Here is an 18402-nt window from a genome sequence, read left to right on the forward strand (position 1 = left end):
GGGCACATTTTCTATTCACACATTGTTAGAAATGAATTGTAAAAACATTATTTTACTTACTACTGACATGATTGTGAGGATGTAGTGCTCCAGATTGTGACCGTGATGCCGCACCATTTTAGCATCAGCCGTCACCATCAGCTCCACATATCGAGGGTAGGACAGGAACCTCTTTCGTCTGCTTCTGACTTTGGGATGCTCTGTAGTGTGGTTGTTGGTGTTGATTTCGGAAGCACTGATCATGTCTTGAAAGTAGTCCTGGTCCACTGCCATGTTACCTGGCTTTCTTGTGTCTCCTATTGGAAGAAAAGCAAAAATAACTGTTTAAAGAGCACATATTATGCTATTTTCTGATCTATAATGTTGTTCCCTTACTGCAAACATACCTCGAGTTGTGTTTTGTTTCATTCTCACATGTTTAACACACAAATCCTGCATATTTGGGCTGACTTCCCTCAAACACAAAACACTAATTTCCACCTTGTGATGTCAAGTGGTAATGTGTGTTTTTAAACTCCATACACCTTCAGGAACACCTTCACTTTCAGCCATTGCCAATCTGTACTCTCTACTCTCTTTACTACAGCTTCATGACACTACAAGGTGGAACAGAGCATTTTAGGCTCTGACGATGTAGTTAGCCTAATAATGCAAAATTACTTCAACATGTATGAATGAAATAAAACACGACTCCAGGTATGTTTTTGATGAATGAGGTAACAGCATTATAACATGGCTTAAACCAGTCCATTTTGCTTAATATACAACCTTTAAAATCAGGCATTAATATAGCTGTTCATATGCAGTAGTTCTATGGCATATGTACAGTTAATAGTGGCCTGGAGCTTAGGGAAATTCCTATGACATAACAAAATACATTGGACGTGTATGGAAAAGTGTGTCATGCCATAGTCCTGGAAAACAGTTGTACCAAGAGACACAGGGTCAGTCCTTTAGCGGTGAGATTTATGAGTTTTTAGGTCAAACTGTGCTCCATACATACAGTGTATCTTACTGTTAATGCAGGGGCCACATTTAAAAATTGAAAACCAAGTTATAATTACAAATCACAAACAAGTCAGTAAGAATGAAAGTTTCTTTGATATGGATTGTACATTCTGATTCTTGGCTTGGAACTGAAAAATGACCCATCTTGCAGTTGTGGAGAAAAAATATAGCAAATTTGCACTCAAGTAAAAGTACAGTTACATGGCTAAGATGTACTCAAGTACTATCTCCAAAACTGTACCAAAGTAAGAACAATTACAGCCCTTGAAAGGCTGATTGAGGACTTTCATCGTTCTCATTAACTCCTATGATTTTAAATATAATGAACTGAAGCGGAAGAAAATAAAGGGAAAGATCCCCGCAAACGCCGCTCCCTGCAAATGCCACGCCCCTCAGAACGTTGCGCCCCTCAGAACGCCATGCCCCTCAGAATGCCATGCCCCTCAGAACACCACGCCCCTCAGAACACTGCGTACTAACTCTAATAACCCTAAGCTTAAATCTAACGCTAGTCATAATCCTAACCATAGCCCCAACACTAACCCTAACGATAACTCTTAACCTAACTCATCAATTTTTAAAAAATTTTGCATGTGTTTACTGAAAAAAAAAAAAAAATTCAAAATGGCGAACTTCCCGTTTGTAAAGGGGCGTGGTCACAATATACATTTTTGTACCTATTGCCATTATGCATTTGGCTATCTAATTTGGTTTAAGTAAGTAAAGGTTCGTTTAAGGACGTCCCATTGGCAAGGACACAATTTTTGCTTGTTACCATGGCAACATAATGTAAATGGGGTGTGGGCATCATTGAGAGTTTTAATCGAGACCATGTCACAAATGTGGATACCAAATTTTGTATATCTATGACAAATAAAACAATTTTTCCATACAAATTTTCTAGGGGGCGCTATTGCACCCACTTTTCTTACATCAGTCCGTTCAGGGTGTGAACCTACGATTAAAATTTTAGTAAAATCGGCCAACGTTTGTGGCCATTAGGAGCATTGCTTTGAGATACTAATAGGCCCTTCGCCAGCCTCTGGCGCTCGGGCCTAATAAGAAAGAAGAAAGAATAATATTCTGATACGAGAACGCTTTTTTTTGGCCGACAAACTATACATTTTCGGAAATCTCTGGCAGATTGCTACATCATGGCGAGGGTCCCTGGTCACTATGGGCGAGTCACGTCGCGTCATTTCATTTTCCAGCCACTAGAAGTATCGCTTTGTGATACTAATAGGCCCTTCGCCAGCCTCTGGCGCTCGGGCCTAAAAATGACCTCACAAAAGTACAATTACTCCCAAAAAATCTACTAATTTACAGTAATATATGTACTTGTGGAGTCACATGTTGTTCTTAACTGCACTAAATACCTTCAGATTATTGTGGTTGTAATGAAAAATGCACAACAATTCCAACCAGGAAATAAAATTTCTTAAGGATAGACATTTTAAACTAAAAAAAAAAAACTACATTGAACCCATTACACTATGCAAAGAGAGAAAGTCCAGTGTTGAACAAATAGACAGGGTTATTCTAAGTGCCCTGAGCTGTGTAAACTGAAGCGCTGCTCTCAGCTGAAGTGCACGTGTGGATCTGGCTACAGTGGGAGATTCCTGCACCATGACAGAGTGCCGATAAAACAGGGAGACAGAGACCGGCGCACCAACATGTGTAAAGAACAAGTATCACTGGGGGAGAGAAACGCAGATAAATGCTTGCAAAAGGTTCAGGTCAAGGCTAAGATAATTACTCATAGAATATCTGTCATCAGGGACGCCCCACAAGACTGACAGCTCCAAAACTGGTCATATAGATGGAAAATATGTCAGCTGTACACATCTGCAATATAGGAACCTGATAACTGCAAAGTGGAGATGGGTGATATATCAAAAATGGATTATATCGCTATTGTTGTTTGCAAGATGTCAAAAAAATATATATAATATCAAGTACAGTATATCGCCTATAAATAAAAATATTACACATGTTAGAAATGTCTAGTGTACTCTTCCATACTTAGACTTAGGCAAACTTTATTGATCCACACAGGAAATTATTTGGATACAAGGGTATTAAATGACATTTCTGCCTTTTTGAGGTTTTGAGGATCTTTTGAGGTCCATTCACATTTTGTGCTATACTTGAACCACAATCAAAACATACAAGCATGTTAGCATTCCTGATGCATTGGAAAATATCATCTAAATTGTTATTGAGATATTTTGTCAATATCGCCTATCCCTATAAAGAAAAGAAGAAAAAAATGTACGCATTCTCATTTGCTAAGCACAAAAAGCCAAAGTGCACTGTGGACAGTAGTATTTAATTCACAGTGTTTATAACCCAGGCATACTTTGAAGTCAGTGATGCCAGACGACCTCCTCTGCATAGGATAACCCTGAAGTGTTGTCTTTACTGTCTGTGTTCTCTTCACATACGGCACACTGATTGTTTAGTTCAGGGAGATACAGTAATCTGAGAATATTGAAAGGTTGATTCCAGGAGGCAGGCGGGGTGAGCCATGACACCCTGGCACAGTGGCACACAGCGTTTGCCACCGTGATCGCCTGCACCGTGCCAGCGCTGGTGTCCAAATCAGAGCTTAAGCCGCCTGTTTGGGCTGCTGGACCAGAGCACGTCTTTGTATTTTGTAGGAAAAATGTGTTGCAGGCCAACAGCTGACACTAAACCCCTTAAACAGACTCATCACTGCAGACGGCCGGACATCAAAGAGGCCAGTGGAGCGCAGACAAGTACCTCCATCCACAGAAATGGTGTGATTCTCTGAGACATGAAACGGAGAAGAGGAGCTGAAACTGAAAATATGAACTGTGATGTTACCCGGTTGAATAAGTTACTTTATTATGATGCACAGCTGTTTCTAAGATAATTTCAAGATGTAATGACAATGTTGGTGTCCTTGAGTCTGAAACTTGTACCACACAAATTTAAGTAATTTTATACTGCATCATTTTAAACAGTCCCACAAATAGACTAGTGCTAGGCAGTTAGGTTAGATAGTTTCACTGATACACCCCTTTCATTTATTAAGGCATAGGAAGGGCAGACATAGAAGTAACATGATATGACTACATCCACATCTGGCAGGTACATACCTTGACCTGTAGTTACATAAACATGTTATTTGGCATGTCTTTAATCAGACGTACACATGTGTTGACCCTATAAAACCAAGCTATTTGTTTGACGGAGCCGATTAAAAATGCCTATATAAAAAGCACAGTTAAATCAAATCCAGGCTCTTGTAAAGTAAAGCATTATCACACAACATGTCAGCCATCTAGGCAGCGTGTAGTCTGCGTATGCACATGGGATCATAACAGCTCACTATAGAAACCTGTTTCATTTTGGACCTGCGTGAGTTGTTTTCTGTACATCCCTTCAAAATGATCTCATAGGGATTTTAAGACACATCAAAGAGCTGCTCTTTGACTCTCCTTTGGGTCTCTGTCAAAAGTATCAATGTCGGGGGCTCAATAATAGGGAACACACAATTCATTGTTGAACTAATTAACATTCTTTTACAATGGCCCGCTGAGATCTGCAGAGCCCTGTTCCCCGGGTGCCAATTAAACAGACAGTAGACCCTACATGTGAGCCCAGGTACTGCCGCGCGCCACTCATGTAAGCAGCAGGCACTTTGGCTTTAACTGATGCAAACCTAAACATTCATAACACTGCAGACAGAAGCATAATTAAGTGTAATTCTGTGGCGAGACAGGGAGAAATGAAGCTAATTGTTGCTGGTGAAGGAGGCTTTTTAAAATGATGTGGCTTAGCTTCTGACCTTACCGAGATTATGATGAAAGACAGCTCATCGGTCATGTAAAATATGTTTGGAGATTCACCAGTCCTTCAGACAGGGAAGTACAAACAATATTGCAATTTTTTGGTCAATTTTTACTAAAAGGGACGCAATCATATATTATAGCATACTTTTTATAGTGTATTATTTAGCACACTGGCTATTGGCCTTAAATCTCCAACATATGCCAATTTTTTTTTTTTTGTCAATTTTCTGCCTTAAAAATACACACAAGTCTTTATATTAAATTTAATTACAAAGAGATAGCTGCACAAAACAGGACTACAGTTATCTTAAAGCTTTGTGGTAAAAACAGGGCTTAGGGTGGAATTTGTAGTAAATTTAAACAATATAATTTAGTGAAAATTATCAAAACTGACCATATGTTTCGGCATTCAAAAATATAGGCAGAGCTTATTGGCCATCGGTTGATCAGTAATGCAAACAATTGGTGACAGAATCAGCCATGAAAAAACCCATATTGGTCAATCTCTAGTTCATAACCTCTTTTATTAGCACTGCACACGTTTATTGTTGTATTGAAAGGACAAACTGCAGACCTACCAAAAACACACTACTACAAGTAATTTCTCTAACAGTGGTTTATGATTTCAAATCAGCATTCAGTTCACAGTGCACACATTGAACTCATTTAGAAGAATTAACTAATAGAGGAATCTAAAGTACATGGTTAACAGGTTACTAGGGTGGCAAATACTTCAATTGCTCCATTGGACCCACAGTGAGTAAACTGCCTCGACGGTTGACAGGGGCAGAAGTAGCCCCAGCTGGAGTATGTCAAAGGAAGTCATGAGACAACACACAATATAGTCAGTTTAATGGGGGTGAGGCCATAGGGCTCCCAGACACCTCACACACATGGCAGCTATTTGGGTGATGTGGTACCAATGGAAGGGCTGCTTCATTACTGGACAGTGAAGAAGCAATACTAACTAAAGTTAAGTTAAGTTAAGATAAGCAACAATGGTACAATCCTATTTAAAGCCATAAAGATGAAAATTATGAACAATTCCTATTAGATGACGATAATTAGATATTAGGTTACAAGTTACAGTTCACTGATCACACTTGCATAATCTCTTAGCCAAGATGGCATTAACATACTAGCTGCAATAGAGACCAGGTGTCCACTCTTTACCCAGATTTGCATGTTGATTCAAAGTTTTATGTCATTAAATATATCTCCTCAGATCATTTCAAATATGTGTTTTTTTTTGTGGAGTGAGAGTGCATCCATCCATACAAAAACCCTAATAGCTGAATTATTTGTAGTTAGACAAAATGTGATGATGTGTAAACAACTTCTTAGCAAAGAAAAACAAACTCACTGCTGACCAGCAATGTGAGATTTGGTTTGTCCAGAGGGCGTAGGCTGTTGTTATCCTTGTGGAGCCATGAGACAATCCGAAACCACCTCTAATGCTAAAAGGTGAAAGGTCGCTCATCACACCCGGGCCAGCCACCTTTTCTGACCCCTGTCAAGAGGAGTGGAATTCAATGGGCTTGATCAAGACATGTGTTTGGCACATAGAAAATACAAGGCCCATCTCTTGAAGAAACTCAAGGTCATCTCCAGCCAATGCAGTAAGTGACTCCAAACAAAGAGGGAAGTGAAGTCACAAGCAACAAGTGCTCTCATTCACATACATGAAAGAGCAAAGGGAGAGCGGGCACCCATTCAAGTCGGCTAGTTCAAACCACAGGCAGGGGGAGGGCATTTTTCCATATAAATGAACCCATTGACCAAAAAACCTGATGGTAGCATTTCAACTTCCATGTATACGCAGTGGGCACCAAGGGGGGAATCCTATACAATGATTATGATGAAGGTCAGGGGGCACTGTAGCCATGTGTGCCATGTATTAGACTATCAAAGACTGTCACTTTGCTCTCAGCTAGACGTCAGCGTATGAAAGAAACAATGCCTTTAGCCACTAATGTTTGTTGTCACGCTTGTCATAATCATGTCAAACCTTGTTTCAAACCAAAATGGACACAGTGAGACTTCACAGGCAGTCTTTGGGAAACAGATACAGTACAATTTCCCTCATTGCATCTTAAACTTGTCTTCACAGAGATTTATTGTAAAGAAAAGAGAAGAAAACCATGGGAAGAATCAGCCCCTATCCAGCTACCCTCATCCAAACTCAATTCTGCAAGACTTGGAGAGAGACAGAGACCCAGTGAGAGGCGTGTTGTGATTTCAATGCAGTAAGTGTTTTTAAAAGGCATATCCCAGTAGGGTACAACAAGGTGCAGTGTTTTTGAAACATTAATCACCCACTCAGCCTTAATCTGCGCTATAGAGGTTTTCCAAACAAGAAAGAAAAGCCACCCAGGTTTAGTGACAGGGCAGAAGCCATATTTTGCTTTTAGCTTTAAATTTAGAGTATCTGCTTACACTGAAAGAATATGAATTAAAATGAATAACCTACTGAAACTGAATAACCTGCATGTTTGCATGTTCTCCCCATGTCTGCAGAGGTTACTGTAGTGATATTTCTGCACTTTTGTGAACAATTTTGTGCAATACTTGAACATTTACAAGCACATTTTAGCCCATTCCAGATGCAATGTTAACATACCATATGATATCATTGTCAATATCACCCAGCTCTAAGTGACACTACGCTTAAATAAGTATTAAAAATGAAAACAAAAAAAAATAGGGGAAAATGTTATGTTTATTCACCCTTCACCAGCACTACAAAGACCCTTACGTGCACTTAAGTTTCCAACAGGTACACCACACATGAATGCAAACTCAAGTGTCTCTGTGTGTCACCAATGTCAAGTGCACATGTGACAACAAGACTTCATGTGGTGAAATGTACTGAGGTATAATCACAACGTACCCTGTTTTCAGCACGTCTTGAGAAGTTTTAAAGACACTGTTCAAACTTTGGAAACTCTAACAGCCTCTGCACACAGAAGTCCCTGTTTTTTCTTGCCCCATAGGGAAATATGAGCCTCACAGTCATATCAAAAGGAACAGATTATCTCAGCAGAGGCGCTCATATCTCCAGCTGATACACATTGCTTGTTTTTTCCTTGTTCAAATGGAGCTTGATTCATCTTTGTAGTTTGTTTTCCCCTGTATGTTGTGACTTTAAAATGTCCATAAAAAATTAGTGATTCATTGTCTTCTAGGGTAAGTATTGGCAGCTGACTGGTCACTGTTCCACTGTACTGGAATAGTTGATGGAAAAGGTTCATAAAGCAACAAAAGTGTAGTCTTTGATACTTAAAGAAAACCAAATTACAGCACACTTAAAAAATATATGATTTGGCGTGGGCCCTTAAAATCACAATCGATCAGCAATGAATAAACCACAAATATATGCAGTAATCTACACACTTTCTGTTAACTTAATTCAAAGATGACTCAAGGGAACACTTTACAATAACTACACCTAATTAGCTTTAGTAAAAAAATAGTACATTAAAAATGACTCAGGCTTAGTAACTACTTAATTAAAACCCTATAACTAACCCTAACCTAACTAAGTCTAAATTAATAAACCATTCATAAACTTTTTTATTATTATTACAAATTAAGCCATTCTTCATGCATTATTAAGGCTACTTGGTTATTATAAAGTGTAATAACAACTGATAAGTGTATTAAGTTGAATTTATGGTACAAAAGAATGCAACAAGCAATACTAGTATGTTTGACACTATGGTTTAAAATCTCCACCAAACAGCTGCAGATTGCTAAATTTAAGAGCAGGAGCAGAAGGAACAAGTGTTTTGCAGACAGGATGACACGCACAGAGACCAGTGTTTATATCTAACCTGCTAGTAGCTGCGTGCACCGCTCTCTTTCCCATAAAAAGGCAGAAGACCTGTTAGTCTAGGCTCCGTGTGGCCTTCAAAGACACCATTTATCGGTGGATCTGGAGAGGAGCCTATCTGATAAGTGCAGGCAGCCGCAGCTCAGGACACCTCCAGGTCCTTAGGCAGGCCCTCAGCGTCTTTGAATCCTCTTGTGTTTACCTGCTGCCCTTTGATCAAACTAAAGCAATCTTGTCTCTATGTATAACTGGGGCAAAGGATTCTGCTTCACCAGCACTGTGAAAACATTTAGCGATTAATGTAAATATTTAGGATTTGGCTTGAAATACTAATGCTAATGATTCAGAGGAAGTATTCATTCACAGTGTAAGAATTTTATTTTTATTTTTTAGTGCATTTTGTAACTTTTCTGGTGGAGGGCCCTCAAATGCTTTTCTTCATAAATATGTTATTGCTTTGACCAGACCAAGTTACAGAACAGACCCCACTCACAGTCAGAATGCCTGTTTTTCTAGGGCTTTTTGAGCTATGAAACCACCTGCAACTCAATAAATGTAAGGTAAAGCTGTTTAATGTCATACTGTAGAACATTCCAGGCAGAGCAATGGCATTTCCATAGAAACACACAGGTGACAGAGCAACCACAAATGAACCAGAGTTTTTCTTAAAAAGTGTGCACTTCTACTCTAACATCAATTTCTCTTTTAACTTAGTCAATGTATGCATCTATCTATCATAACAGTGAACTCAGGATGATCTCCAATAACCCCCATGCTGATTGATAAGAGGCAATCCACTTTTAGCTGTCATTGTCCACATACGTAGTTAGCAAGTGGGTAAAAGAAAAAAACATATTCAGGCGGTATTTAGCAGCCCCATCAGACCGGTCCCAGTCCTTTAAAAAATGACCCCGCACAATGGCCTGAGCATGCAACAATGGCAAAGTTCAGACAACAAGCAAATCAAGCAGTTCGAACATAAAAGATTTATAGCGTTGCCTACAAAAGCCCACCCACTGCGTTCTTTGCAAAGACAACTCTTGGACCCTCAATTGCTCTGAACTCCCATCGGTCAACCCTGCTTTTTTCTCAAGGGCCTCTCCACCAACCATAAAAATCTAATGAAACACTCCTTTTTTTCAACAGCAAACTGCAAAATAATTATTTCTCCCCTCAAGCATTTCTTGGAGAAAGTTTAGCCTAATTACACTGCACTTTTCTATAACACCACTTCATCAAATCTTTAGGGAGGACTTCAAGCCAAAGATCGTGACTAACTATGGTTTATGTTTTACTGCCTTGCAGACAGAGCAGGTCATGAAGAGGTAAGTGTTTGTGGTAGAAGTCAGACAGACAAAATGCTTACAAACAAAGTGTGGTTAGGCCATAGTCTGTTACCTGAGGCTCCACAGGGCTCTGTCTTGGGGTCAGACTCGTAGTGATTTTTCGTTTGTTCTCGTCTGTAGACAAGATGAGGTTTGTTGTGTTCTTCATCAGGCTCTTCCCCTTCAGGATGCATAAGGGGCTCCATGAAGTACTCGCCACGTTGTGTAGTAAAAGTTCCAATCTAAAAGTAGAGAAAAAAAAAAACAAATAGTCACTGACAGTGTTTATGTGCACACTCTGTTCTTTGCATAGTTTGGTAATTTGTCTGCTGTCATTCAGTGCAACCCTCAGGCTTCACGTGGGGTTAAAGGCTCCACCTGACAGGTAAAGTGTGGAAAGAGCACGCTGAATCAGAAAGGTCAGAGAATATCAGTTACAGATTATTGTCACAGTATGGCAGCATAGCCAACAACCCATCCAAGGGAATGACACAACATGCAGAAGATAGGGCTGTGTAAATAAACACATTTTAAGCAAGACTGATTCTCTTATTTCAATGATCAGCTTAGTTCTTTTTAATGAAATGGTCCACAGTCAATCAGTAAAAGCGTGGTTTGGAAGACATTTGTTGTGTATTAAATGGCTTTCTTTATGTTTAAAAAAAATATGATTGAGTCTTAAATAAATCAAAAGAAAATCAATTTGAAAACTGATAAATACATTTAAAATGTGACTATTTTTGCCTTCATCTCTTTAAATGGAAGATAGTAAAAGACTATTTGCCCTGTAGCTTGACTTAAGTGACATCATCATCAAGTGTCAGTAACAGAAGAATGCTAATATTGATTTGGCAGTTCAGTCAATTCCAAAGCTCCTTAGCTCAATCAGCCATGAGGCACAGGCTGTTTGTATGGTGATTCTGCACATACTTAAACAGGATATTGGACCCTGGAATGTTTAGGGCAGCATTATTCCATGAGTGTCCTCGCATGTGATAGATGTTTGACAGTGGAAATCGGATATGGAAAACAGGCTTGTGTACATTTCCTCTCCATCTTTCGAAGAGTGAAGGATTACAGTCAGCTGGCATGTATATACAAAAGTTCTCTAAAAGCTCTGAGTGCTACATGTGTTCACATCACAAGTGTACGAACAAGCAAAGAAAACAACATAAGTACAAACAACATAAGTACAAGCAAAGTGAAACTGGCTATGTTTCCCAAGTCTCAAATTGCTTTTCAACTTTCAATTCATGTGATTTTGCTGATTAGATACATTTCAGAAACAAAACATAATCAACTAACTATGCAGTCAGTTCAGGAGAGGTGGATAAACACCCTCTAAAAAAGGTTTCAGTTCCTTCAAAGGTGACGTTTTGAGGTTTGGTTTAAATAAAATTAATTGCTATAGCAACATTTTTTAAACCCATGGATAACAATTTAGAGATGTAACTCTTAACAAGGTCTAGGCATAGCTCAAGGCATAGTAAGAAATTAATATAACTAGGAATGCATGATCCAGGTTTTTCAGTTTTGATACCAATTCCGATACTAAAGGTTAAAGTATCTGCTGACCTGATATTAACTAAATTTCCTTTAAAACAAAATAAAATAAGACAAAACTGATTATCTCTTAAGTAACTACAGAACACTTTTATAAATACAAATGCGAACATTATAAGGCTTTCTGGGCCAACTACAAACTGGAAATGGCCTCATTACATCAATTTATATGTCCAACCAGGATATTGGCAGAAGCGATATTTGGATGTTAATATCTAGTCAAATCAAATTAGTGCACCCCTAAATATAATTGATCATAAAGAAGATGATACACACCAAAAAGCTGTTGTTTGTTTATTATGTAATTCATCTTCTTCCACTGATTTTTGTTTAACAGTTGCACAGTGACCAGTTTGTTTCAGAGCTGTTAAATGTGGACTCCCTAAAAAGTTGACCCGATTTTCCCCTTGTTACTTCCCATAGAACTGAAGATGTGGCCGGGTTGACTCATCCTCCGCTTCTTTTATGTGGCACGTTGGGCTTGTTCAGCAACTAACATTTCCCACGGGTTCCTCTGGTTTTTCACTAAACTTCTCTGGCAGCATCTCTCTGCCACAGCTCACTCTGAAAAGGCCAAACGCTTCTCAACCCCACTACCACCAACAACCCCCAATATCCCTCCTGGGGACAGCTTTGAGCCCCTCTGGACCCAACGCAAACCTGTTTTCTCCTAGAATGACCCCTTTGTTTTTGGCTAAATTATTCTTTAATGACCTCATCACAACAAAATGTGCTAGCCAAAGTGATCATACAAGGCCTATAGCTTATTTCCATAGGCTAATTGTTCCTGAGTGATGGTGCAGATAACCAGCCTACAATTAAGTTTATGCCTAAATCAGGAAGTCAATCATCAAAGCTGGACCAAGGGGTAATTAAACATTTATGAGTCAGTTACCTTCCCTCACTAATTCCTCAATATTTATCTACTGTAAAGATGCACTGAATGACTTTTTGCTGGAGGGTTTGCGACTTGCTTGTCTCCATGGATATGTAATTGCTTTGCCATGAATGTTTCATAGTATGGCATTAAACTTATTTATCACAATGAACACTGATGACACCACCAAGTCAGTCACAGTAAGAATCTGTTTTAAAGGTATTGTTTAGCATTCATCCAAAACACTGAATGAATGCAAGACAGGTATGTTTAAAGAAGACATATTGTGCTCGTGTTTGCTTTTAAGTTATAATTTATGACAACTATGGGTTACTAATAAAAAGAAACATGTCCGCTGACCTCCACAAACTGCAATGCCCAATGAAAACTGGCATCGGAGTAAACATCATCACAACAAAGAGCTGTGAAGTTGTCGCCTCTGATGGATAGCTGCAGATCATGTGAGCGAGTAGAGGAAAGTCGATTTTACATAATAGTTCTAGTTTAATGCTGTCCTGTGGAACGTTCCAGGCAATGGAAATTTAAAGATGAGTCATTTATCTATTCTATTATGATTCCTCATTATACTAGTTTCTATGGGTGTATCTTGCCGCAACAGAAAGGGATATTAAATGCTGACTAAGGTACTTAATAGATCAGTCACCACACAGTCATAGAAGGTTGTGCAGTATACTATCTTTGTACTGAACAAGTCTAAAAGAGAGATTATGACTGGCATGAACATGGTCACTCTAGAGACTGCACACACTGCCCGGGCCAAAATTCCCTACCAAAACTTCCAGGCCAGAATTTGACTGGCGCGACTGAGGTCAACCCCCTGCCTCTGGACCAGTAACCTTACATGACCCGTGAAGTCATCTCTTTCAGGTCTTATCAGATTCTCCCAAACAGCAGTCAGTAAACTAAAGATCAAGGCACAAGTCTATCTCCATGTCAAAAGGGCTGGAAAGCCATTATTACCCATTAAACACTGTTGGTGCAAGCCCTCAGACACCCACAAGTGTCCCATACAAAAAGTTCAAAAAGTTGATTACATTTTGAAGACTATATGCTTTCTAACTATAACAAGAGTTACTTCAGGAAGGGCATCTGATATAAAAGTCTTCCCAAATTAATATTTAAAATGAGAAGCAGAGGATTTGCAGTGGTGACCATGGCTATATCTTTAACTTTCTGTTTATATTTTATTTTATTGTGCAGCAGGCCAACAAATGAACCAGCACCACAACAATAGAGAGCTCCTTCAACTTCAACATTATTCAGCACTCAATAGAATGACCTCAATGGAGTGTGCCTCCCTGCCAGGTGATTAATCAGACTGCAAATATTACATCATTAAGTGCTTTTTCCACAAATGAGTTCATGATGGCTACTACTGACTGGGCAAGGTATAACAGTTGGAATAAAATGTTCTATTTGGTCACATAACAAACTGGCAAAGCTGCATTAAAGGTCCTAGATTACCCAAAATTGACTCTTATGAGCTTCATAAATGTTGTTACCAAAATGATAAAGACAAAATATTAGAAAGTTATTAACAAAATGAATGTTTTTTTTATATTAAGGGGTTGTTGGTTTTACTCTTTAACTCTTGACTTTGAACTTCAAATGAACTGTTTGAAATTAATTGTATGTATGGTGAGTGTGCTGGTGTTATGTACTTTCGTGTGATTGTTGCTGTACTTTTCCCTGTCCTGTAGATGATTTGACATCAACCTGCTGAGGGACTGAAGATGGAAATTAGCCAGGCTGGCTGTAATCTTGACATATTCACATTTAAATGTTCATGAATATGTGATGTCCCTTTACAAATAAATAAATATATAACAAATACATAAATACCTCATAAAAACTTAAATACCACATCAAAACACACTCAGAGTTGTGGTTTGTTTCATTTACACATGTTTGAGTAATCCTGGTTTATTAGTCTGTCTACATTTCCAAAGCTCAAAATGCTCATTGCTCATTCATCACCTTGTGATGTCATGTAGTGGTAGGTCTCTGGTTAACAGCTACCTTTTACTGTTAGTAAAGTAGAGATAGGAAATTCTAGGTCTGAAATTATCCAAATGATTCTAGTAAAAGTATATGGAGTTTAAAAACACAGTGGAGCACAAGGTATTTTCTGTTTGAGAGGAGAACTCAGCCTAAATATGAAGGATTTCTGTGTTAAACATGTGAATGAAGCAAAACACAACCCCAGGTTTGTTTCTGATAAAGAAATAACATTATACCATAGATCAGATAATATAATAGGGCCCTTCAAATGAGATTTACTCTACAGGCTACCCGGTGAGCAAAAAAAAAAATGTGTATCTCAACTTTTAACAAACAGATTACTGTAACATAGTTTATAGCATCTACCTACAAGTGTCTGTCACGCAAGGTTACACAGCATCTTACTGACACTGTCCTCCCAACACCCTTGTTGCAACTTCCCCACACATACGCGCGCACACGGCACACGGACACACACACACACACACACACACACACACACACGCACACACACACACACACACACACACACACACACACACACACACACACACACACACACACACACACACACACATTACTACACGCATGGATGGGACCAGCTGAAATGGAAAGAAAGCGGCAGAATATTGTGAGCCTTGCATGATTAGAGAAGAAGCACTCACCAGGCCAGTGCATAGGCTGAAGACGGCAGGGTACTGGCTCGTGGCGTTGACGTGTCCGCGGAAAAAACAGTGCCGCATATCGCTGGGGTCAGTGCTATGGTCCGAGTCCGTGGCGTTGCTCTCTTCCAAACCCAGGTGCGTTACGGTGTACGAGGGCGCAATGAAGTCCGAAAAGGCGCTCAGGTTTAAATGAAAGCGCTCCCCGAAAGCATCAATCCGGTAGTGAACCCGACCGCCGGACAGGTCATCGTGCAAACTTCTTCGCCTCCGTCTATAGTGCAGTGAGTGGGGGAATGACTCTCCGAAGTCGTTTACGCGCACCGGGTTGACAATCTCATACACTGACAGCTGTTTGATGAAGCTTTCTGGAAGAGGTTAGAGCGAAAGTAGCGGAGTTATAAGGCATGCATTATAATTATAACTCAAAGAAACCATGAAAGAAGGAAAATCTACCTTGTTTTGGATGCAATCGCTGTTGCACGGTGCCCATGACAAGCGCTGACAGATGACACATTAGTCCAACCAGCCATATAGCCAACTGCATGATTTCCTCCGCGAAGAAATCCCGGCTGAGCTCTCTCTCCAAGGCAGTAACCCTCTCGCGTCTCCCCGTCTCCTAGGCTCCTTCCCCCGGCTTGTCAGCAACAGGTCGTGGGATCCGCGGAGGCTCTGTGCGGCGAAACTCTCGCAAAGTGCACTGGCCTCATTGCATTTCTAAACATGCATCCACTACCCCTCTATAAACGCGAGCTATTTATGATAGAACCATTGCCCCCTCCTTTGCAATAAATCGCTGCTTAATGTAAACCACAGTCTACGCTCAAAGGAGGGATCAGTGCCAAGTGCGCTTTCTCTTAGCCATCCCTTGAACACCCCCGTTGCACCCTAAGCACTCACCAACTGCGAAGCAACGCCCCTACAGGCTCCGGAGCCAATGGTGAGTGGCGGCTCGACCACCACACATGGGACAGTCTCAGTGCTGCAGAGGTGGACCGCAGCTTGAGAAGTTCAGACCAGTGAAAGAGTAAAATGACCATTGAGACAGCAGATATTATAGGATTTGTTCTTAATAAGTAATTGAAGGTAAAATCATAACAGCATGTGCTGACACCAAGTCTGAACAAATAAGATACTATCAGGAAGGGACCCAGTACAAAGAACAAGATATATTTTAAAATGAACAATACATATTTTTACACATGTTTCATGTGTTCACTGTGCAACAAAGGCATAAAGTTAAGAATGATTTGATTTCATTCCACACACTCACTCTTGATATAATGAAGAGTGTTTTAGAGAGTGTATTATGGCTTATTCTTCACTGTCGTCTTCTGGAAGAAGTCAGCTTCCTTTGGCTGCGATCTGGTCAGCTTCTCGTTAATCATTCAGCCTTTTAAAGTGCAGCACAAATGTGATGGACATGTGAAAAGAGTCTTGTTCCTCACATCTTTTGAGGACAAATGTCACAGCATTGTGAGGGATTAGACTCGGTGGGCTCACCGGAAACACTTTTGGATCCTGTAAACTTCTTTTCTACATAAAACATCAAGGCTTTGATTCTTCCTGTATTCAGACTCTTCCATTGGAACTCAATGCTTTGGGGACTTGTTTTAGCTGTGGTCAGTGGTGAACCAAACCGGTCATATCATTGTTTTCTGTTTTATTGCAAAATATACAGTGACAATTGTCACAGTAGCTGCACTTCAGATCTTTGAAACAGAATAAATCAAACTGTAAACCCTGATATACAATGAAACCACAAAAAAAACCTAAATTGACAACTAGGACTTAACAATCAGTACAGACTACATCAAGGTCCAGACATGAAGTCATGTCTAAATGAAATCTCCAGACTGTAGCTCCCCTGATGCGTTATTCATTCTGGGAGCCTCCAATGAAGCTTTTCATCTCTCTCATCACTGTCACTGCTATTACACCTCACGCCAAGTCAAATGACTTAAGAATGAACATACACATTATTTTGAGTCTTAATATACAAAACAATGAGATATACAATACTGACCATGAATTAAATTACTGTTATAAGACTAGGTGAGATCATCCACTGGAGGGAATACAGGTGCAGGTGCCAGTAAACGTAATTTAACAAGGCCGTTAGTGGCTTTTCCATCACTAGACTTATTTTTATATTTAACAATGACGATCACTAAATGGCCCAAATGAAACTCTCATAAAACATATTTCTACCACATCAAGCTTAAAAGGTGCACTATGGAACTTTTCTGGTGGTGAGTTTGCTGCCTTCTTGCCACAACGTTATTTGTCAATCGTATATGTTCCACAGTATGGCATTAAACCTACTAATCCCACCGAGACACTGCATATTAAAAATATATCTTGGTGTCAGTTAATATTATTTCAGAGCAATAAAACAGTCACTTGAATAAATGCAAGACAGATATGTTTTCAAGAGATACAATAACATTTCCATTTTCCAAGTACAATTTTGGGCCACTCTAGACACCCATGAATGAAATGCGTTAACCCTGTCTGATCTCCACACAATCAAAGTAACTTTGCATGTTTACATAATACTACATGCGACCACATCAAAAGTGTTGAGAAACATGACTACACAAATAGCGGCGGTTGTGTGGGACATGTCTGAAAGTATCCAGGATTCAGAGTAAATCGTTCCCAGTGTAAGGCAGCAGTGGGACCTCTCCACATTGACACTCAGGTGATATACGAGCCAGGCTTAACTCCCCTGAACACCAGAGCAGCTTCCCTCTCTGGTTCATGGGATCTCAACTCCCCAGCCATAACAGTCATCTCTACTGCAACATATACATCGGGTTTTTCCCTAGCAGCCACTCAAAGCACTGCTGTAAAAAGTGACAGTAAAACAAGGAAACAGGGGGTTAAATAAAATAAAAAGAGATCAAATGTTTTTTGGAGAGAAAATTAGTTCTATTCCATGAATCTAGTGTAACACATGACACAAAACTAGAAAGGAGTTTCTGTGACTTAGCAGAAAGCACCATAAAATTTATGAGTGGTTAAACTTATTGCAGACTGATGGATTAAATATAAGACCGTCTTACAGTCTTTACTTTATTACCAAACTCATAAAAACTCCTAATATTATTGTACTGGCCAAACCGGCTTGTAAAGTCTAACCTCGCCAGATCTCAGAAGCTAAGCAAGGCCAGGCTTGGTTAGTACATGGATGGGAAAAACAAAGCAATACTCTTACAGTGCTGATCACTATTATTTTTAAAGCTTTGTAGCACTATAGGCTCTAGCACTTTATAAGATCCTCATTTTCAAA

At 39.6% G+C, this 18402-nt stretch overlaps 1 protein-coding gene across 1 annotated transcript in view; it reads right to left on the reverse strand.

Moving 5' to 3' along the window:
* The window catches only part of LOC110169455 (A disintegrin and metalloproteinase with thrombospondin motifs 20), a 77887-nt gene extending 61897 nt beyond the window's left edge, over positions 1 to 15990 (reverse strand). Inside the window, exons 1-4 of the mRNA XM_020934995.2 lie at positions 15564 to 15990; positions 15111 to 15475; positions 10057 to 10225; positions 61 to 296 (exon numbers count right to left, since the gene is read on the reverse strand). Of these exons, the coding sequence (XP_020790654.2) occupies positions 61 to 296; positions 10057 to 10225; positions 15111 to 15475; positions 15564 to 15654 (861 nt within the window). The 5' untranslated portion in view covers positions 15655 to 15990. The remainder of the gene's footprint in view (positions 1 to 60; positions 297 to 10056; positions 10226 to 15110; positions 15476 to 15563) is intronic.
* Between the last annotated feature and the right edge of the window lie 2412 nt (positions 15991 to 18402).

The sequence above is a fragment of the Boleophthalmus pectinirostris genome, unplaced genomic scaffold, assembly GCF_026225935.1.
Source record: "Boleophthalmus pectinirostris isolate CB_2022bp ecotype Guang Dong unplaced genomic scaffold, ASM2622593v1 HiC_scaffold_2, whole genome shotgun sequence".
NCBI lineage: Eukaryota > Metazoa > Chordata > Actinopteri > Gobiiformes > Gobiidae > Boleophthalmus > Boleophthalmus pectinirostris.